Consider the following 19,116-nt stretch of genomic DNA (forward strand, 5'->3'; position numbering starts at 1 on the left):
GACTTAATAACCTCTTTCTTAGACTTTCAACCTGATTATTTCCAATTTGAGTCCTGCTCTTTTTAGCCGCAGATTCCTCTATAGCCATTTTAAGAATGACTTAAATGGAAAAAAAAAAAAATCTTATCCTTGGTACCATGGAAAAAATTACATAGTTAGAAATATTTCTGAGGAATTCTGAGACTGGAAATTACAGTAATTGTAGAAAATCTAGTAGACGCTATCTGAGTATTCTTGGCCTTCCTAATCCTAGGAAGTTCTCATTTTGGTGACTATTCAGATTAAACTGACCATTAGTCGAAAAGGAAAAAAAAAAGGAAAAAACTTCACTTGAAAGTATGGGTATTTCTAATTCTGAAAATTCCTGCAACTAAAAATCTTATACAGCCTATTACAGAAAGGACCCTTATATCAATTAGATGTGGATCTTTGAAAGTTGCACATGCAAAGTAAAGGATTAATTCATTGGATGATGTCTATTTTCCTAATTCAAAACTGTACAATTTCCAATGATATTTACCTGATACACTGTGTTGCTGGTAATTGTAGGAAGATGGAATTGCACCAATAGGAAGCTGTGGCTTTGGATTGCCTGGTGGTACCTCATCATCATCCTCCCCAAAATGATGAACTTTCTCGTATTTTTCTAGGTAACTGAAATAGAAAAACACAGCAGAGTTTTACAAATAGGTTTACATCTTATTTTTTAACTCCTACTACCACATGATCTGTTTTCCTTCCCTAGAGGCCCTAAATTTAAAAAAAAAAAAAAAAAAAAAAGATACCACAAGCCTCTTAGATTAAACAGTCACATCAACTGTGATACTACAGACAAACTCAATGCAATGGTTCTAAAGTGCTTTTATATTTTCTCCCTGGTGCTCTAGTGGCTAGGATTAAAAAAAAAAAAAAAAAGTGTTTTTATATTTTCAGAAAAGACCACTCCACTACTCAAATAAAAATACAAAAGTAGGTAATATCAAAGGACAAACACATGTACATGAATGGGAGAACATATCATTTACCAATTAAAAAAAAAAAAATTATCCACGGTCATTTAAAAGCCAAGAGAAAATGAGAAGATTCTCTAACCTTAGTCTCCCCTAACCTCACTCACCAGAGATAATCACTAACCAGGTTCACGTGGTTACTGGAGTATATTTTCTGTGCAAAATTTTATTTAACAGTATGTTTTAGAGATCTAAGTATGTCAATACATTAGTACCACTTCAGTTTTTTCTTAACAGCTGTATAATATTTGATCCTCTTCATATATCATAACCTAATTAGATCTCTAGTGATACATTTAGCTACTTTCAGTTTGTTTTCTGCTATTAAAATCATGCAGCAGGAATAAGCTTAATCTGTTTGAATTTTTTTTGTGCAAATTTGTTTGAATATTTTCCTCTAGATAGGCATTGGAAATGGTATGCCCATTCTAAATAAATTCCCATCTAAAAGTGATGGCCTAATATATTTTAACTAATTTATAAGATAGTTCCTGTATCCCCTGCTGTATTATCATTACTGGGTATGATTAATCCTCTTGATGTTAATTAGAATTAAATTTCCAAAATTCTCAATCTATCATCACCTACCAGTTTATAATAAGATTCTCAGGTAAGCTTTTTAAATGGGGAAACAACTGGTCAAACCCCTGCCAAATACAATGCTGCAGCTAACAAACTTGCTACTGTACTTCACAAATAAGGCGAACTGATTAATACAGTAACTTAAATTTACTACAGAAAAGTTCTAGATGTGACTATTTTATGGATCACCCCTTCTACCATTCCTGATCCAAGCAGATACTAAGTTCATTAGTAGACATTTTCAAAGTCCTGTAGCTACCTACCCTTTGCTTTTTAGTTACAGACAGCTGAGATGAGGAAGGGGATTATCCATGAAGTATAGGATGATCTCAGAAGTATTATTTTGAGTACCAAAACTTAACTTTCAAGGTGGGATAAATGGAAACTATAATTTTACAAATATGAAACACGGAAAATCATTACCATTCCTTATTTTCCCCTTTCAGTCTTATAAGGCACAGTAATTCACATCTTTGAGCCTGAAAAGGAATTAAAATGTCCCTTCCCTTTCCTTCTAAGTTCCCCATATAAGCTCAATTTGAACAAGAACTCGTTCCTAGCTGGCAGTTTGATAACTAATGGATCCAACACTTTTCTGCTGGAGATACAGCCGACTAAAGCAGAGACGTGTGTGCAGATACAACCCTTGGGCATTGAGAAGAGTATGCAGCTACATACATTTCACCCTGACCCTGGGGATGTCCGCGGCAGATAGATTTACAGTCTAAAAACATAAAACAAAAGGATGATTAAAAAGAAGCAGTCTCTCTCCAGGATAGACCCACAATGGACTTAAATAGGAATTTTTAATGCAGATATCATAAAAAGAAGAGTATATATAAATTTAGACACAAACAGCTGCTCAAAAATTATGTGACATATTTTCTGCAAATGAAGGATTATCGACACTCAGGTAATAGTATGGATAGAGGTATTTTAGAGAGTATAGTCTTTCAGAATTGATTGAACTAGTTGTGGAATGGTTAAACACAAACTCAAATATCTTCATTAAATAATTTTTATCTAACTATAATCAAAATAACAATAAAGATGTAGAATTTTTAAAGTTTATTTTGAGAGAGAAAGAGAGAGAGAGAGCACAAGCAGGGGAAAGGCAGAGAGAGACGGAGAGAGAGAATCCAAGCAGGCTCAGCACAGAGCTCGATCCCGCAAATGACCTTGAGATTCCATGGGGCTCGATTCCATGAATTCTGAGATCATGACCTCAGCTGAAATCAAGAGTTGGATGCTCAACCAACTGAGCCACCCAGGCACCCCACAGACAAAGAATTTTAAGATCAAAATCTTCCATTAATATGTTTAAGATACTCTTTATAAATCTGTTATAACTGAACACAGCAGATTTGAAATTTGGGTTTGTTTTGTTTTTTTTATACCCAAACTGTGGTGCAAGGTAGGAGTGCCTGACAACAACACAAGCACTATATACTCATAATAAATGGTGTATTCTATACATAAAACCTTTTATGACTCAAATTTTCTTAAAATGTTAAAAATATGACCTCTGTCTGGTCCCTTGACACATTCCTCCAGATTCTTTATATAATTTCAATCCCCAAAAATCTGTGCTTTAGGCAAGTTGTTATGATTTTTGGAATTTTTATTTTCCTGGCTTGAGGGCCAGTACTTGTTCTCACTGTTATGATTAAATATTTCCAACTAAAACTCAACCTCTCTTAGTTCAACCAAGGTTTTGGCACCCAGTTTTGATCTCTTGTCTCTCACAATAAACAAGCACAAAGTCTTTTGGCTTTTCAAAGAGTTATATACTTCTAAAAAGTAAAAAGTAATAACAGATAAGAGAAAGCTGCTAAAATACAGAGTTATATTTCAAAGTCTAAGTTTTCTAATTTAATTCTCTATCATGACTTAGAGCTTATACACTAACAGATATTTTGTGTTCACTCATTAAACTATAAATGCTAGACTGTACATTTCACTCTCTTTCTTCTCAAACTCAATGACATCACTTTGAATAGTTAATATATGAATCAAACCAGTATTTACTACATTTCTATGGTAATCTGCCTAGCACACTACATATTTTGTTCAAGTTTATTTATTTATTTATTTTGAGAGACAGAGAGAGAGCACATGAGCTGAGGAGGGCCAGAGAGAGAGACAGAGTGAGAGAGAAAGAGAGTGAGAGAGAATCTCAAGCAGTCTCCACACTCAGTGCAGAGTGCCATGCAGGGCTTGAACTCACGAACCATGAGATCATGCCCTGAGCAGAAATCAAGAGGGGGACACTTAAGCAACTGAGCCACCCAGGTGCCCATACACTACATATTTAACTCAAGACTGGTAAAATATTGGAATCCAGATAGGAAAAGATTCAACTGGGATGAGTTTTATCTTCTTTTTCTTCAACTTGGCATTAATTTATTTTATAGTAGATTCTATATCACAGGTTACAGACTCAGAGGAAGGCAAATATGAAAAGCTGGCATGTAATACAGAAATTGTTGTAAATGGCACTGTTAATTAAAAGCCTTAATAAGTGTGACCAATCCCAATACAATGCAGGGGGGAGTGTTAAGAGTCCATTTAATATAGCATCAAATAAGAGCACCTCGGTGGCTCAGTCAGTTGAGTGTCCATCTCTTGATTTCATCTCAGGTTGTGATCCCAGGGTTGTGGGATTGAGCTGCGCCTTGAGCTCCATGCTAAGTGTGAATCCTGGTTAAAATTCTCTCTCTCTTTGTCTCTCCCCATTCTCTGCCCCTCTCTCCTGTTCCCGCCCTCTCTCTCTTAAAAAACAAAAACAACAACAAAAAACCCCGCATCAAATAATATGCATGGCTTTATCATGAATGTGGGAAAATTTAACCTCTTGCAATATTTGACAGATTAAGTACATTAAAAAAGTAAATTAGGTTTACAAGATTTGAGTATAATCGCCACTAAGATTGATTTATTAGACATACAATGATTTTCTTTTCAAAACTCCATGGAAATTATAAAACTGATATGTATCAATTCACACAGAAAATTATAGTAAATTTAAGATTAAATATTATATATGGCACATTCTTTAACCATAAAGCAATTCAAAGAAAGTTTTTTCTAAGAAGGAAATTAACCTCTTGGAAAATTAAAACTTTCATGACGTAAAATTCCAAACCTATATGCAATTATCTTCACAATCCTCTTCTAGATTATTTTAAAGCAATTCTCAGATATCATATAATTTCATCTGTACATATTTTGGTAGAGTTCTTGGAGATTAAAATCAACATTAACAACAACAATCAAGAAAAACTCTTGATTATTCTTGGATGAAGGAAAAAAATCAAATGGATATGATTAGGAACACTTCCATGTAACAATTTTTTGAAATGGTTTTAGTTAAAGATGACAGTTCAAGGACCCATAGTCATCTCTTCCCTTAAATCTAATTGCAATGACCTCTAAAGAATAAAAATAGAGGAATACAGCATTATTTGTAAGTTAATAACTTTTAGAATTTCTGGTCCATTAAAAGCAACTTCAAGGATCCACAAGACTAACTTGCAAAACATTGGAGAGAGTAATGTGATCTAGTGGAAAGTGGATGAGATCCTAGGCCAGAACACACAAAAGGCAAGTACAGTTTGGATTTCCTTCAACCACTAAGGGATTAATAGAAAGTGAAGGTGTGTCTGACAATGGGATCTAGAGACTGTCAATTATTTAAAAAGAACTTACAGAAAGGTGGGTTGAACTCAGTGGTTGTTCAGGGAGGCAGTCATTTATAAACTTCACCTTTGAGGTTCTTTGTCAAAATAAACCCAAAGACCCCAGGAGCGTGGGGCACCTATGAAAGGTACCAGCATGGACAGACTGTCATTAAGTATCAACAGGTATTGGATCTCTACTGATGTGCTCTATAAATACACCAGGCACAAAATCAAGTGTGGTGGCTTTGGAAACCATAAAGGTAATGAAATTTCTTTGCCCAGGATTATTCTCCCAAAAAGGGGGCATGAAAGAGTAGATATGACAATGTAGAAGATAACCTGGGTAATGTAGAAGGCAAGCCTGAGAAACTGTTCCACATGTAAAAGAAAAGAACTTAACGAAACTCATGGATAAAAATGAGATATTTACAATAAACAGGAGACCAAACATAGATCAAAAAAACCCAAACAAACAAAACACCTGGTGGTCCTCCAGGAAAGACTAGAGTAAAGGGAACAGAAGTGATAATTACTGTCATCATAAAAGAATTTCTTTAGCTAAAATGTGTAATATGTACATCAAAAAGCTCCCTGGAGCTGGGATATGAGGGCACATGGTTCACCAGGCAAAATTAATGAAAAGGGAAAAACAATTAGACATAACCCGATAAAAGATTTAAGTTTCAAAGCTAAAGATTACTAGAAGTATTCAGAATCACTGCCATTACCCAAAAGTTAATAGAACAGTCAACTAGACTTTGGCTTCTCTTCAAAATTAATTGTAGAAGATAATAAGCAAATATTAGAGTTCTGAGGGGGAAAGTTATTTCACAACAAATCCCTACCCAATCATGTTGTTCAACTAAGACAACAGAAATTCATTTTCATATATGTAAAGACTCAGAATAAAGCAATATAGCTCTTTAGGAAAAAACACACACCCACACACACACAAATAAGTACAATTGACCCCTGAGCAACAGAGGGGTTAGAGGCACCAATTCCCACACAATCTAAATCTGCATTATAACTTCTGACTTCCCTCAAACTTAATTACTATAGCCCACTGACCAGAAGCCTCCCCGGTAACATAAACAAGAAGTTGACACACATTTTGTATTTATGTTACATACTGTATTCCTATAATAACATAAGCTAAAGAAAATAATAAGGAAGAGGAAATACATATATAATACTGTATTGTACAAAAGATCCACATATAAGTGGACCTGTGCAGCTCAAATCACGTTATCCAAGGGTTAACTACACTCTAATGGATAGATGAATCAAAATTAACAAATGGTTAAAAAACAATAGAGATGAATGATAACCTACACAGAAACTATTTAAGATATTAGTATCATTCATAACTATTATATTTCAAAAGAGAATTCAAATGCCATTGGTAATTATGAAAGGAGAACCTAAAAAATGTAAAACTATTAAAATAATTTGAAAAAATATGCCTGATACAAAGTTTAAGAACTTGAAAAGAGAAAGAAGCAGTAATAGAAAACATAATACTGTTTAGACACAATACATTTATACAGAATAAGTGAAAAAATGGATTTATTTTCATAGTTAAAATTAAGGAAAATATGTTCTTTGCTGTGTTTCTCATTTTTTTTCAAGTGTTTAACAGCATAATTAAAATCAGACTAATTACTGGGGCGCCTGGGTGGCTCAGTCGGTTAGGGGTCTAACTCTTGGTTTCGGCTCAGGTCATGATCGCACGGTTTGTGAAACTGAGCCTGCATCAGGCTCTGCATGGATGGCACAGAGCCTGCTTGGGATTCTCTCTCTTCCTTTCTCTGCTCCTCCCTCACTTGTCCTCTCTCTCTCTCTCTCTCTCTCAAAATAAATAAATAAACTTAAAAAAAAAAAACTGTTAGCAATCCAAATATTTATTAATGGTAGTATAAATAAAAACACTGTGGCACATTCATGCAGTGAAGTATTATATGGCAATGAAAATTAGTAAGCTAACATGGATGGATTCAAATGGCCATCAATAAATTAAGTAAAAAAAATCATTTCCAAAGATTATATAATTCCACTTATACAAAGAGCAAAACAAGCAAAAAATTTTTTAATATAATTTTTAGCAATAGACAAGTGGGTGCTAACACCACAAAGAAAAGCCATATAACAATTATCACTTAGAAAAGAAGCGAGGGTTTACCCCTTAAGAGAGAAATGCAATCAAGAAACACAAGCAACTTCAAAGGTATTAGTAGAGGTTTTGTTGTTGTTCTTATTTTGGTGTAGATAAACCTGTATATATTAAGCTTGTGTTTATATTCCACAATTAAAAAAATTTTTTTTAAAGTAGAGTTATTTCAAACTTTCAAATAAAACAAGTATTCCCATTGCTATATAAAATGTTTCCAGTTATAGAAAAAGATTAGAAGCTCTCCGAAAACTGTAATCTAGCAAAATTTGACAAATGTCATAAAAACTGCAGTTAAAAAAGGATTACATATATAAATACTGGAAAAAATAATCTATTAATATATATGAAACACACTCAAGAAAAGATTTTATATAGAAATCCAGTAATAGTTCAGAATTAAAATTTTTTTAAATGTCAAACTCACTTATAGATCAAAGGAAAAAAATGGTATTATCTAAACAAAGGATGCCAAAGGTTATTATGCTTCATTTAAAAAATAATAAATGAAGAATTCTAGAATACTGCTACTTTTGGATCTCTCATATGGCCTTTCATTGTGACATTCATAGCAAAGAATCCAATCTACCTCCTTTATCAATACAAGCTTCCTCAGAATATCATACCTCAACCTGATGCAGGTACTTGCTTCTGTAGAAGAGTACCCTTCAAAATGGGGCACACACACAAAATACTCCAATAGGGAAAGATCTTTCACTTAGGAATCCACACTGTCTTCTCCCTCCCTCACTCCATTATCAGGCAGTCCAGATGTTACTCATTTGATGTGAGACAATGTGGAGGGGCTAAGAGTGGAATCCTCATTCATTCATTAGGCTTTGACCAGTGGAACCTTAACTATATGTACTAATAACGTCTATGTATGCCTAGGTTAAGGGGATTTAAAGATAATATTATCTAATTTTAGTTAAACTATCTCTCACAAAAAAGTTTAAATTTCTTCAAAGAAGTCAGTTTGAATAATGCAAGCAAAATAAAACAAGAAAAGGCAAAACTGACACTTCTAACATGAGCTCATCGTCAACAATACTATGAAGTAAAAACAACAGCAATGTGATCCAATATAAAAGAAGTAGGCCAAAAGATTTCTAAAATTATATTAAAAACAAATACCCTAACTGTGGATTTTCATGCCCTAACAATGATGATGAACCTTGCCCTACGTTACTATTATAGTTTTATGTTACTGACGGTTTCCAAGATGTTTAAAACTAAGTATCCAGAATTTGAAGAAAAACCTCTACATTTTTCTCAGTAGTATTTTCAAGTCACTGAAACTTAATCAAAACTATTTAAAATTTAAAAATAAATTTTATTTCAAGCAAGTGTATTGATAAATATTTATAAGAGCCTTTCAACGGCCAAAATCGATATCACTGGGAAAACATATCTTTATTTTCTCATGACAAAGATGGCTAAATTAATACATGGAAAATATGGCAACAAAACAAATATTGTTGGAAAACGGTAAGAAAACACTACTGAGGAGTTGAAAAAACAAGGATTAGAGCAAATTATACTGTGTGGGAGGTTTTCTGTATAGCTGAATTCAAGTACAGATGTTTCTAACATATCTGAGCTTGTAAGTATTTACTAGAGTCTCTTCCAAAGATGAAATTTGCGAAGAACTACTTTGGGGTGAGTCATTAAAGGAAAGCTGTACCAAAGAGGATATATTCTCAAAAGCAAATGACTTTAGAAAAAAAATTTTCAGGAAAACATGTTAATTCTACTTAAAGCCACAATGAAGAAGCAGCTGCTTTAACTGGGAAAGGGAAGTAGAAGTAGGGGGAGGAAACTGAGGAAGAGGAATGAGAAAGTAGGCAAAGGGAAGGGAAAAAGGGAAGATTATAAGACGTGTAAAAATCATATATTGCATCATCTACAAGCAGGGTAATGCAGCAAAGAAGCTGAAGTCAGAAGTGCCAAAAATGCTTCAGGATAACTTTAATGGGGTCAATTATACAAAAACAAGGTCTTTCAAATACAGAAAAATCTTCAAACATATTTCATAATGAGATGCGAAGTGATTAAGAAAAATATTTTGTACCAGAGAGGCTAACTGGGTATCTAAATGAAGAGTACTTAAGTGTTGCCAATCTTGAGTGTTACACACTTCATTTTTTAAAATGTCTCAAATTTGCTGACTTTTCTCATGATAGCATTAGGTGATGGGCAGTTATCTTATCTAACCGATAATTTAAAAAACAAAACAAAAAGACATCTAATCAACCCTTTAAAGTAAAAGTAAAATTTTAATAATGAATAGAATAATTACTTTAAAAAAGAGACTCATGCTATGGAGAGAGCATTTTCTTAAAAAGGATGTTTTTAAAACAATTTTCCTTCTGTGACATGATCTTGTTGTTGAAAATATTGTGCATGTATCATATATTAAAACTTTCATATCTACACTGCAGTAGGAAAAAGAATTTTCCAAAACTATTAAAAAACATCCACCCAACTCTGTGGGATTTGAACCCTTTAATATAACTTTTATATTGACATAATTCCATATTAAGCCACAAGAATACTACAAAGAACTCCTGTGTCCCCAATCCAGATATACAAATTATTTAGATGTTGCTTGTTTGTTTTATCGTATTCTCATTTTCTCAATCTGCCCTTCTCTCCCTGTCTACACATGCACATGCCCACACCACTCCCAACCCCCCAGTGCTTTTCCTGAACCACTTAAAATTAAGTTATCGCTCCTTGTTTGTAACAAGCTTGACATTTTTCAAGAATACAGGGCAATTACTTGTAGAATGCCCCTCAGTTTAGGTTTGTCTGATATTTCTTTATAATTAAATTACATAGAGAAAGCTCTTTTGGCAGGAATACCACAGAAATGAATGCATATCCTAGTGCATATTATCAGAAGGTGTATCATGTCCCATTGATGGTGTTGTTAAGTTTGATTAGTTTGTAAGCTTGGAATTACTAGGTTACATCACTAGGAAGTTACTCTTTTCCTTTTGGAAATTATTAAGTAACTTACAGGAGAACACTCTGAAGCTATGTAAATACCCTATTCCTTACCAAACTTTCACCCACTAGTTTTAGCCTCCATTGAGGATTCTTGACTGAATCAAGTATTACTGTAATGGTGATTTTTCTTAACTTCATTATTTCTTCCACTTTTATTAGTTGGCATTTATTCTACTGTAAGTGAGCTCTTTCCATCCTCTTCCACTTATTCATTTATTTACTCTATCATGGAATATTTCATAAACATTATATTCCTACCATTATTTATTCTCATACTCAAAGTGTCCCAGATTTGAGCAGTAGGAGCCCTTTCAAGTCAACTCCTCTATCTTTTGATATGTACCAATCATTTCTTGAGCAGTTTCTTGCTTTACAAGCATAAGATTATCAGGCTTTCTTTGTATTTTCCCTACTTCTACCCAAGCATCACTCTTTTCTCCGAGGAACATTCCTTCCTTTTAATGAGGAACAGTATTTAGAAACCAGTTATCTGGATACTAGGTTATGTTCAGTGCTTACAGTGGTCTCTTTCTTCCAGTCCCTTTTAATATATTTGTTAAATATATTTATAAAATATATATTTATTAAATTAATATATATGCATGCATATGTGTATAAATCCATTTCTGTATCAAAGAATGAGATCTTACACCTCTACTGCCAATTTAACACCACAGCTCTCCCCTTTCATATTTTTAACTTTCTTCTCTGATAATGAGAAATCTGGCTAATGTTTTCCCAATAAAATTGCACATTTGCTCAATCCTATGGTAAACAATCCTAGAATTCACAATAATTTCTACAGTTCCTTTTGACTTCAGATCAATATCATCTGAAACAGAGGTTCACTTGCTTCTGTTTATATTCCGTTTTAGATTTTTTCTTCCACATTCTTGATTTTATTAATTTTTAACATTATTTACTCATTTTTATTATCAATGTGTTTTCAGTATGAAAACTAAATTTGTGAGTTATGGCTAAAACAGTAAATAATTTATGTGATGCATTTTCTTTGTTCTTTTGTTTTTAAATTGCTTTTGGCATGTAGGAAGGCCTTGTATTTTTGTTCCACTGGTTACCTTTGTACTTACACATTTACAATGCCTTAATCTCATTTTCTTATTATTCTATTACCTAGTATAGGTCAACTTTCAGTAGTATAGGTCAATTTTCTCATTTCCAACTACTGCTTTTGTAACAATCAATAAGCTTTTTCTACTTTTCTGTTTACCTCTTCCTTTAAAGTTTCATTATTTCTACTTGGTAAGAATATGTAAGATTTACAGATTATTCTTTCACCTTTGTTGTCACCTATGTTTTACTATTAGATCTCCAATTACAATATATTTTAAATAACCATGGATTCTTCTGAAAATGCTTTCCTAGTCAACTTAGTTGGATAAAGCTCATACCCTAGTAGCTTCCTCAAGAAGGTTTCATGTATATAATATTCTCTGAGTTATACATGTTTAAACTTTCTTTGTATTCTTTGTATTTAAAAAAAAGCTTGCCTTTTTGGGGTGCCTAGGTGGCTCAGTCAGTTAAGCCTCTGATTTCAGCTCATGTCGTGATCTCACTGCTTGTGAGTTCGAGCCCCACATAGGGCTCTGTGCTAACAGCTCAGATCCTGGAGCTTGCTTTGGATTCTGTGTGTTTGTGTGCGTGTGTAGTGTGTGTTTCTCTCTACCCCTCCCCGCTCGCTCTCTCGCTGTCTCTCAAAAAAATGAATAAATGTTAAAAAAATAATAGTAAAAAAAATGGCTTGGCTTTTTTTTTTTTTTTTTTTTAGTTTCCACAAAATATACTTAATAAGCGTATTATATAAAATCAAACATTTAACATTTTCAACATTTTATCAATTAAAACTCACTGATAAGTAACTGGGACTTCTTTGTATTTTGGAAGATTACCTAAAATAAATATATTAATATTTACAACACATCTAAATATAACTGAAGAGCTACTTCAACTAATGTTGAAATTCACGGAACTCTAGAGATTTATAGGCTAAAACTGCCATAAATGTGTCTGTAATCAAGTGTACTGCACGAATTATGAACTTCTTAATAACTACTGAAAAGGAAAAAATTTGGAGGGAAATGTTAGGTTTTAAAGTTCTGTGACAAACTCTTAGAAGATAAAAAAAATTGTTAAATTAATTAATGACCAAGATTTCTTAATGAATCCCTGATGGTCATTTTTGGCAGCTCAATCCAATCTGCTGGGATGGTAGTGTGTTACATATGCTGTCGGGAACCCTCCACTGTTTCAGAGCCATGCTACTAAATGTTGTCAAAAGTAAGGAAATGATAACAACTTTGAGCGCTGTACATACCTTTCCTATACAAGAACACCTTGACTTTACAAAATTCTTGGTTGACTCTTTTCCTTGTTTCTTGACGACACTACTCCACTGGCACTTTGCTTTGTATGTTTCCATTAAGAAGTGTGTTCCAGTTTAATTCTCTTGCCCTACAGGTTGTTTTGTTTTGTTTACCTGGAGGCTCTCAAAATTGTTTGTCTTTAAACTCTAACACTTTACTATAAAGATATGACTCAAAATGGACTGCTTAATATCAACTTCTCTAGGTACTCTACGGTCCTTTCAATATGTAGATGCACATCTTTTATTTTTGGAAATTTCATATATTTTTAAAATTTTTTTAATGTTTATTTATTTTTGTGAGAGAAAGAGCATGAGTGGGGGAAGGGCAGAGAGAGAGGGAGACACAGAGTCTAAAAAGCAGGCTCCAAGCTCTGAGCTGTCAGCACAGAGCCCAGCGCGGGGCTTGAACTCACAAACCATGAGATCATGACCTGAGCTGAACTTAGGCACTTAACCGACTGAGCCACCCAGGCACCCTTGGAAATTTTTTTTATATTATAGTTTTAAATAATGTTTCCATTGTTTAGTTTCTCTAATTCAATTATACATATATGTTGAATCTCTTTTTGTCTCACTTCCATTACAACCATTTCTCTTTTACCTGTTTTACTTGTTTAATTCATTTTTCCTCGTCTTGATTATTTTTCTGACTTTCTTCAATGTTCTTTATTAAGTCTTCAGTTGAGTTCATTCTCCTTCGGGCATCCTAGAATTTAGAATTCATTTCTAAGATGATTTTTATCTCTTCCTTCCATATCTTTCTTGGGTTCAACCAACTTTCTTCCCATTTCTTCCTAGGTTTCTTAGTGATTTTATGGGTTCTGGGGGTGGGGAAATCAATTCTCTTTTGTTTCTTTGGTTTTAAATGTATGGTTCTAGTTGGTTTTCATATCTCTAAGTGTGCATTTGAGGGTATTTCAGCCACTTTGGAGAGCTATGTTATGGTTTTCTTCCACTGTGTGGTTGTTTTCTTTTTGAAGTTGCAGGTGTTCATCTACTAAGATATTTTGATTCTTATGTTTTCTTCTTATAGTGGAGGCTTTCCATAGATTTACAAGGCTTCACCTATTTCGACTTTGAGATGGTCCACAAGATTCCTATTTCAAGAGTCTCTCTTTTGTTAGAGTACCAAAGTATGGTTTCTTTAATGGATAACTTTTTCTAGTGGTTGTGTTGTAAGGAAAGTATTTGTGCATCTTCTAATTTGGAGGAAGAGGTTTCTAATTTATCTTGCAGGACCTTAAGTTCCCCCCCTTTTGCTTCTTTTTCCTTCCCTACCCAATCTCCAAATGGTGCTTTTTTCCCTTCTCTTTTATTCTCTTTTCCCCCAGAAAAAATACTTTTCAGAGACTGCCACCTCAAATCACATACACTATTAAGCCCAAAGACTTATAGTCAGTGCTCTCTTTTGTACTTAAGGTGTGGTTTCTCTGACAGTGATTTTAGAGCAATCCTCGTTTCCTCCAGTTTTTCAGAACTGCACTTTTTCTACACAAATGCTTGTGTCAGAAGAAAGAAATATCTCTGCTGGGATTTGGGATTTTATTTTTCCACTTGCAGGAAACTTGAAGTTTGTAGCATTCAGTCTTCTTGTCATGTTGAGGGCATGGATTTTGCACATTTTTTTAAAGATTGTTTATTTAAAAAAAATTTTAATGTTTATTTATGTTTTGAGATAGAAAGAGACACAGAATCCAAAGCAGGCCCCAGGCTCTGGGCTGTCAGCACAGAGCCTGACGTGAAGTTGGATGCTTAACCGACTGAGCCACCCACACGCCCCTAAGATTGTTTACTTTTAAGTAAGCTCTACATCCAATGTGGGGCTCAAACTCACACCCTCGACATCAAGAGTCGCATACTCTACTGAGTAAGCCATCCAGGCACATCTGATTTTGTTGTTTTATTTGTTCTTCTTGTTGGTCTTTCATGATATTGGAGGATATATGGAGAGACTTGGATTTATCCTTACCTATCATTATCCTTACTTGCCCAGAAATTGATTTGAGTCCTTTTATAAAAAAAGTAAAAATGTGAGTGTCCCAGAATTTGCAAGAAAAACTGATTTCAGGCAAGATGGAAAAATGTTAATTTAAGTTTCAACATAAAAATAGTGCATAACTGACATGGAATTTTTTTAAAAGGAGGATCATAATTTATTGATTCATTAAATGTATACAATGATGCATTTGTTCTATCTTCATCTACAGATAATTCTTCCACTATGGAAAAGTATCGGAATAAACAACCTAAAAACAGACTTTTTAACCAATATATGACACACTTGCTCGTATATGACAAAGTATTTCTGGGATAAAATAAAAAGACTATAATAATGGTTACCTTCATATTTTAAACAGTGCTCATGATTACTTTTTTAATGAAAAGGCTAATTACAATTAACAAATTTATTAAAAGGTATAATATTAAAAAAGGAATGAAGATATATATTAATGGAATAGAACAGAGAAAAGCATTGTCCAATATAAAAAAGGTAGCATTTTGTGAAAAGATGTTCAACATCACTTATCATCAGGGAAATACAAATCAAAACCACAATGAGATACCACCTCATACCTGTCAGAATGGCTAAAATTAACAACACAGGAAACAACAGATATTTGTGAGGATGTGGAGAACAGGGAACCCTTTTACATTGCTGGTAGGAATGCAAACTGGTGCAGCCACTCTGGAAAACGGTATGGAGGTTCCTCAGAAAATTAAAAAGAGAACTACCCTATGACCCAGCAATTGCACTAGTAGATATTTATTGAAAGGATACAAAAGAGCTGATTAAAAGGGGCACATGCACCCCAATGTTTATAGCAATGCTATCAACAGTAGTCAAATTATGAAAAGAGCCCAAACGTCCATTGATAACCAATGAATGGATAAAGAAGATATATGTGTGTGTGTGTGTGTGTGTGTGTAACAGAATATCACTCAGCCATCAAAAAGAATGAAGTGTTGCCATTTGCAACGACAAGGATGCAGCTAGAGTGTATGACGCTAAATGAAGTAAGTCAGTCAGAAAAAGACAAATACAATATGATTTCATTCATATATGAAATTTAAGAAACAAAACAGATGAACATAGGGGAAGTGAGAGAAAACAGAGAGGGAGACAAACCATAAGAGACTCTTAAATACACAAAACAAACTGAGGGTTGCTGTGGAGTGGGTTAGGCAAGCGATGGGCACTTGTTATCATGAGCACCGGGGTGTTATATGTAAGTGATGAATTACTAAATTCTACCCCTGAAATCACTATTACACTGTATGTTAACTACCTAGAATTTAAATAAAAACTTAAAAAATAAATAATAAAATAAAAAATAAAAAAGGAAACAAATGGCATATTCGTTAATTCTAGGATAACTAATTTATTATTGAAAAACAATTAAAAATTTTTACCTCATACCTTACAGACCAAAATATTTCCAGATGAGTTAGAGATTAAATGTAAACTTAAAAATTAAAGAAAATACAGAAAAATATATGTTAACATAGTTAGAATATTAGAGTGGGGAAGGCACTGTCCAGCATGAGAGGAAGCACGCACAAATTAAGAGTAATGTTTACCTCAGGGGTGCCTGAGTGGCTCAGTCAGTTGGGTGTCCGACTTTGGCTCAGGTTATGATCTCGCAGTCCATGAGTTCGAGCCCCGTGTCGGGCTCTGTGCTGACAGCTCAGAGCCTGCAGCTGCTTTGGATTCTGTGTCATTCTCTCTTTCTGCCCCTCCCTCACTTGCCTCTGTGTGTGTGTGTGTGTGTGTGTGTGTGTGTGTGTGTGTGCACTCTCTCAAAAATGAACATAAATTTTAAAAATTGAAAAAGAAAAAGACTAATGTTTATCTCATGAAAATTTTAAAACTTCTAATAAGGCAAAAAGTAACACAATGCTAAATGATAGACAATAACCTGGAAAAATATTTCTCATATATGCATATATGTATACACACACATACGTTTAGATCTTAAAGTTCAAGTTATTATGAATAGTACCCATATTATAATTTTTTAAATGAGCAAATGATATATTTTTTTTTTAAAAAAGGAATATTTGATACAAGAAATGCAAATTGAAATGTGAAAGGAGTTTAAAAACCCTTAACACCCAATTTTGGCAAAGGTTTGGGTAAGCAGAAACTCATACACAGGGTAGAAATGTATACTGGTAAAACCTTTCTGGAGGGGACTTTAGCAATATTCATTAAAAGTACTAAACACATGAGTATCATTTGATCTCAGAAATCTTTCCTCTAGCAAATTACCCTAAGGAAATAACTAAACATATAATTCAGAAATGTATTCAAAGATATATTCAAAGTTATTCATCACCATTTATAAGGATGAAGAACAATCTATCAGATAGGGAACTGGCACAAGTTTATGCACGAGAATTCTATGCAGTCCCTAAAAATGGTGTTGTAAAAGAATACTTAATAAAGTGAGAATATTTGAGATGTTATAATAAGAAATTAGAAAATGCAGTGGACCGTATGATTTATTTAAAATATATGTTTCAGGGGCGCCTGGGTGGCGCAGTCAGTTAAGCGTCCGACTTCAGCCAGGTCACGATCTCGCGGTCCGTGAGTTCGAGCCCCGCGTCAGGCTCTGGGCTGATGGCTCGGAGCCTGGAGCCTGTTTCCGATTCTGTGTCTCCCTCTCTCTCTGCCCCTCCCCCGTTCATGCTCTGTCTCTCTCTGTCCCAAAAATAAATAAAAAACGTTGAAAAATAAAATTAAAAAAAAAAAAATAAATATATGCAAATAAGTCTTAAAGAACATACAAGAAAATGTTGAGAACAGTGTTAGAAGCAATTTTTTAAAAATATTTTTGATGTATTTGTAGTTACTGACTTGTCTACAGTAAATATGTTTTGCTTTTATGTTATCAAGGAAAAAATAGAGTATAGGTATAAAAGTTATTCATTCTGAGTCTAGAGTGAGGAGAAAACAAGATGTTGATAATTTTGAAGTGATAGGAAAAGTTTAAAAAGAAATCATATATACCAATTTCCATTTTCTTAATAAATTAAAAGGATATGTAAAAAGAGTATAGAAGCCAGCAATGCAATCTGTGGAATTTAAGCAAAATAATAAGATTTTAAAATGGCTTCTTTATACAAAGAGAATGTGGTCATTTCTTGAGATGGTACCCAAGTAGTAGTAGTGTTATCCAGTGTAAGAGATTTTAGTTTAAGTTGGAAAGAAGATGATTTGGGGAGACAAGAAGTAGGAAGGGACAGAAAGAGGAACAGAAAGGATATGAAATGGATGAGAAGAAGGGAAAAGGAAAGAAGAAATGAATTGAAAAGTATGTAAGAGAGAGCGGAGTAAAGGAGTAGAAGGGAAGAAAAGAAAGACCAAGGAAGAAGAAAGCAGGGCAGAGTACTCTAAGACAAGGTCGAAGATATCAGAGAGTTTATTACAAATGGAATGGGTCATCTTGAGACTGCAGTGGAGCATGGCAGTTAGCTAGAAAGCAGTGATTGCATGAGAACAGACTTGAAGTAGCTACACAGTGGGTAGAAATTATCCTTTACAGGGTGAAGGTTCTAGATGGAACTTTGATACTGGTACGTAAATGAGGCACAAGATGTAATACAATATATACCTAAACTAAAACATACCCTTTATAAATATCTGGATTTACTTCTAAATCATTAGAAAAGATAGTATTTACCCCATTTCTTAAATAATTTAAGAACTCTTCCACGTTTTAAAACCCAGAATATAAAAATTCCAAGAAAAAAAGGACAGAAGTAGAATATTCCAAGAAAGTAAGTTTCCCTGCAATGGGAAAAAGATTGGAACTTGTGGTGAAAAGTCTCCCAGAAATTAAGAGAAAAGGGAATATATACTATCATGCTAAATTATTCAAGATCAAAACAATATCTAAGTATGAAGAATATTATGAAATTCCTGTTCAGAATCAGTTCTATCACATAATATTTAAATTAATTTCATTACTGAATAACTGTACTTTGTTTTGTGACCTAAGACAGTGAAAACTGGCCAAATGAAGAAGAAAAATCTATTACCCTTAGGGAAACTGTGCCTGTTTAACCAATTAAAGTACACAGGAAAAATAACACACATCCATTATGATAACACAATCAGAACAAAGAGCATAACCTGGAGCTACAACTGGTCCTGGAGATCTGAGACCTCACTTAAAAATTAGCTTTTTGAATCACTCAATCCAAGTTTACTATTTGTATGTTGAGCTATCTGTCTGAATTCTCATTAGTCTTATTGCTACACACTCAACTGTG

General features: G+C 33.8%; 1 protein-coding gene across 5 annotated transcripts in view; it reads right to left on the reverse strand.

Annotated features, from left to right (window-relative positions):
• ARID2 (AT-rich interaction domain 2) overlaps window positions 1-19,116 on the reverse strand; it is a 180,709-nt gene that overhangs the window by 89,842 nt on the left and 71,751 nt on the right. For all 5 annotated transcript variants that reach the window (XR_009265756.1, XR_009265758.1, XR_009265757.1 and 2 more), the window contains exon 4: window positions 521-654. Coding sequence is in view for 2 of the 5 variants with exons in the window: in XM_058743032.1 (XP_058599015.1) it covers window positions 521-654 (134 nt within the window). In the remaining 3 variants the exon portion in view is untranslated. The remainder of the gene's footprint in view (window positions 1-520; window positions 655-19,116) is intronic.

The sequence above is a fragment of the Neofelis nebulosa genome, chromosome 8, assembly GCF_028018385.1.
Source record: "Neofelis nebulosa isolate mNeoNeb1 chromosome 8, mNeoNeb1.pri, whole genome shotgun sequence".
NCBI classification, from domain to species: Eukaryota; Metazoa; Chordata; class Mammalia; order Carnivora; family Felidae; genus Neofelis; species Neofelis nebulosa.